The 4765-nt window shown below is 41.9% G+C and overlaps 1 protein-coding gene across 1 annotated transcript in view; it reads right to left on the reverse strand.

Annotated features, from left to right (window-relative positions):
- The window catches only part of LOC103611944 (ubiquilin-1), a 66131-nt gene that overhangs the window by 20820 nt on the left and 40546 nt on the right, over positions 1 to 4765 (reverse strand). The window contains exon 2 of the mRNA XM_008629515.2: positions 1328 to 1479. Coding sequence (XP_008627737.1) covers positions 1328 to 1479 — 152 coding nt within the window. The remainder of the gene's footprint in view (positions 1 to 1327; positions 1480 to 4765) is intronic.

Genomic DNA, 4765 nt, shown 5'->3' on the forward strand with positions numbered 1-4765 from the left:
CCCCCGGGGGGGGGTGCGGTTTAAGCTTCTGACCCGCCCCCTGAGTCTGACTCTTCGGGGAACTCGATCCAGGGGAGGGGCTGGGATTGATTGGCACGCTGCCCCAGCCCTGCAGTGGGCTGGGTCACCCCAACAGTTCTTGGCTACCCAGTACAAGCAAGACATGGACATACTGAAGGGAGTCCAATGAGGAGCCACAAAGATGATAAAAGGACTGGAACATCTCTCCTATGAGGAAAGGCTAAGAGAGCTGGGAATGTTCAGCCTGGAAAAGAGAAGGCTCAGGGGATATCTCATCAATGTATATAAGTACCTGAAGGGAAGATGCAAAGATGGAGCCATGCTCTTTTCAGTGGTTCCCAGTGACAGGACTGGAAGCAATGGGTACAAACTAAAACACAGGAGGTTCTGTCTGAACAACAGGAAAGACTTTTTTCTACTGAGGGTGACCAAGCACTGGAACAGGTTGCCTAGGGAGCTCGTGGAGTCTCCCTCCTTGGACATGTTCAAAAGCCATCTGGACATGTTCCAGGGCAACTGGCTCTATGTGGCCCTGCTTGAGCAGAGGTGTTGGACCAGATGATCCCAAGAGTCCCTTTCAACCTCTATCATACTGTGATTCTCAGATATCTATAATCTCATCACTTCTTCAGAACAGTAATTTTTAAGACTAAGAAAATGGATGGGCATCACTCCGTTACCATCATTTTTTACTATCCTTAAAGGAGAGAAGGCTACCAAAATCTATAATACAGGATCTATTCCATACCATACTGTTAGTAGGTCACCCCACTGAACATCAAATTAACTTAAAGTTTTATTTCATCACAAGACTAGTATCAGAAATTTAATATTCTTTAAGACTGTAAGAGCATGGTAACAATGTAGTTACACAAAGTTAACGCCATCATAAACTACCACAAGCACTAAAGGCTGCTTGCCCAATTCATATGCTCACCACACCTGCCTATTGCAGAAGCATAAGCATGGGTGCTACCACGCAGTGAAACAGATCAAGGACTATTTGGATTTTATTGACTGTTATTCTGCACCAACTGCAACTAAGACACCAATTCAAGTGATTTAATAGTAATGGCTCAGTTTAGAAGATAATATTAACTTTCAAAAAGTGTATGTATGATATCTGGGGACACAACCTTACACATTTTGGGGTTGCTTCTCATGTTTAATAGCAGGAGTATTTGTACTGCTTTTGAATACATTTTAGTCAAACCTAGGTTTGCCCAACAGAAAGCTATCACACTAGGAATTAAGAATATTTGTACTACTTTGAGGTAAAAATAAGATTGCTCATCAGTCAGGTTACCTGTTTTGCATTTTGATGACCAGGTGAACAGTAAGTCCATCATGAATCCCATGCTGAATCAAAGTATCTTGATCCTTTAAAATTTTTCCAGCAAATATCAAAACAAGTTGATCAGTGTGGGACTTGAAATGCTTAGAGATTTCTTCCTTGAACTAAACAGAAGTTAATATTATATAGTTACGTAATTGAATAGTGAACTATTTTTTTAATAATTTAAGGAATAACTATTTTGCTCACATTTATTATAATAATCTACTTGCTCAATATGTTTTGCTATATACAATCTAGAAATATGTTATTGAAACAATCCATTGCTGACATGCTGAGAATGCAACAAAATATTATGCTAATTCAGTCCACATTTGTGCAGGCACTGGAAGGAGCAGTATCCTTCCTTCTTGGACATATTACTGCTACCTTTCACATGTCAAACTAGCAATCCTTTCCACACAGTCAAAAATTATTTCTTGGGTGGCTCTGCTCTCTCATCCAACTCATGACAGCTACACAAAATGTGCTTCTGGCCCAGGGCACAGTGAACAGACACATAGTTCAGCTGATTGTTAAATCATACCTTCATCAAAACAACTGAACCTGGAAAAGCAATTGTATTTCTTCTTGCCTTCTTAACCAATAACAACCATGTTATACTTTGACTGACTTCTGACTGAGATTCATTATTTTTCATAAAAGTACTCTCACAGAAAAAGCAAAATATAAAAAGGAAAATATAAGAAAATCAAATAAACCTGTTCAACATGGCTAGTCAATAGACTAAATGTTTCTGAACGGATCTTAGGCAGTTGGAAAGCCCTCCAGAAGTAAACAACATTTAACATTCTTCAAGTAGTATGGTCACCTTGATTTTTAAAAGAATCCTATTCCAAACATCCTAGTGAACTCTCATAGAGGAAGCCCAAACATTAATCTTGCAATGACAATAATTAAATGACAATAATTAAATGACAATAATTATGACAATAATGAAATAATTATATAAGAGGCAGGGCTAAAAATCCCCTGCAAAATGGAAACCCCCACTGTATTAATACTCTGAAGGCAAGTCCCTAATTGAAAATGTTTGTAGCATAGTAAGAGACAAAACAGAACCGAAAATAATGAGTCTGAGATACAACATAGGTAAGAAATCTCTATGCCTAGGTAGCAGGTAGCATTTGTTCAGTTAGCAGTCTGCTCACAGATTTGGTTCCAGTTCTTAGAGAAACATCTTTCAAGTCTACTTTATACTGGTGTCCTGATTCCGGCCAGGACAGAGTTAATTTTTTTCAGTAGTTGTGAGGGGGCAGAGGCTGGAGATGTGTGGGCATAGCTGGGTTGTTATTCTATAGGACCTCAAGTCATTGCAGGTGGTAAGGGACTCTCTGGCTTCAACATGGCAGGAGGGGGAAATCCGACTGCCCTTTGTTTATTGTTGCCCAGGTTCATGGTGAGCATTTTTGCATGTGAATCACCCTCTCTTTGGTACATTATTGTTATTAATATTGTTGCTGTTCCTGTTTCTTTTCTTACCTCATTACTGTTTCCAGTAAATTGTTCTTATCTCAACCCATGATCTCTGCCTTTCTTGCCTCCCATCAGAGGGGGGGAGGGAGCAGCTCATGGACTTTTTAGTGGGAGTACTAAATTAGGGAGTACCCTTCTTAAACCACAACAGCCTTAACTGGTGCTCAACATGAGGCAAGAAGGGTTGAGATAACAACAGATCTGCCCAGAGCAGGTTGGAAACAAATTTGATCTAAGCACTTGCTGTATTAGGTACGGAGCCACTGGTCACAATATTGTTTGGTCTGTTCATGTGGGTGTGGTACACTGTATACGCTGTATATATTTCCGTATGTGCTCCTCGCAATTATATTTTTCAGAGCAAGGAGAGGGATCAGGATTGCTCTGTTGGTGTACCATGGGATATCAGTTTATGACATGATAACATCAAGGGAAATTAGGGTCATTTAGGATGTGTCTTTAGTGCTGCTCTCCTGCCATGGCCTTGGGTGCTACCTTTGGGAGTCCATTAATAATCATACTCAGCCTGTGGGGGAAAGAGAGGAGGATGGTTTTCCCCAGCTTTTCACCCCCTTTTCCTCCTTCAGGCCTGTTACAACAGCTTTTGAGAATTTTGAATTTCCTTTGGATGTTAAGGAAAGCCTCTTCTTGCTGCTAAGTCTGCCAGGTCTCCTCATTGCGGTCCACAACATGTTTAGAGTAAGGACAGAGATTTCTGGGGAAGTTATTCAGAGATCTGCCCCAAGGGTAGACAGTCATGAGTTGCATGGAATGTGGGAGTAAATAGGCCAGTTTTTGGAGGACTTTTCTGCTCCAATGGTTTGTGAGTTCACCCCTGAACAACTACAGGACCCTGATAAAGTGACAGAATATCTTGCAAGGACAATGCTGTGGCAACTCCAGAGAGGAACAACTTATTGCAGTGTGCTGGGCCCTGGCTACTATTTATTGGACACTGCTCATCAATAAACAGAACCCTCAGGGGGAGGAGGAAGAAAGCAGAGCAACTGGCACCGTGTCCACTCAAACTGCAGCTGAACCACAGGAACAACCCATGCTGCTAGCAGTCGCCCCTATACAGAAGAAGAAATCCAAGATCAAATCAGTTTGCATAGTGAGGGATGAAGAGGAAGTAGGGCCCTCACAACAGGAGGAAGAGGCAGGGCAAGAGATAATCACCCGATCCCTGTGGATACAATATTGCTGCTAGCAAGAATTTTTCTTGCTTCTTTCCAGTCCTGTGAGATACTTTTCTGTCTCATGGAAGATATTAGCAGAGTTCTATAAACTATGAACACCTGCGACCTTGCAAAGCTTAGTTTAAATAAATCAATCTTGCTGCACAATTCCTGCCTGTTGGATCTCTCTTCTCCTCCCTACCACTGCGGGATACCTTAATAGATCCCTATCCCTGTGTGAGATGTGAGATATGCGAAAAGATTTCAGCCGCCAGTCAAGGGAGCCCCAGTGACCCAACTGCTCCGATGTTGGGATTTCAAAGCCCATGATATGGAACTAGATGACAGTGAAGCCAAACAACTGGGATCCCTGGCCCGGTATGTGGGCATTGATCAGGTGATTTGTAAGACAGAAACTCTCAGCCTCTGGAGGCGACTCCTGCCAAGAGTGAAGGGAAGGTATTCTCTCAAGGATGATGTAGTAGTGCGCCCAAGCAGAGGGAACGCCATGGAGAAAGGTATTGTCTTGGTTTGAAAGACAGGTGTCTGCTAAGGAAGGCAGAAGCCTCCCTTGGAATGGCAGATGCAACCCCCTTCCCTCCGAGTTATTATAATTTTGAAATCAAGGGGGCTTTTAGGCAAAGATGTGGGAAATAGGAATAACAGTTCTTTACTATTATATATATACCAGTCAAACAAACAATAACTACGGCAGTAACAGCAAACAGAACCACAA

Source organism: Corvus brachyrhynchos, unplaced genomic scaffold (assembly GCF_000691975.1).
Source record: "Corvus brachyrhynchos isolate BGI_N302 unplaced genomic scaffold, ASM69197v1 scaffold1450, whole genome shotgun sequence".
Lineage (NCBI taxonomy): Eukaryota > Metazoa > Chordata > Aves > Passeriformes > Corvidae > Corvus > Corvus brachyrhynchos.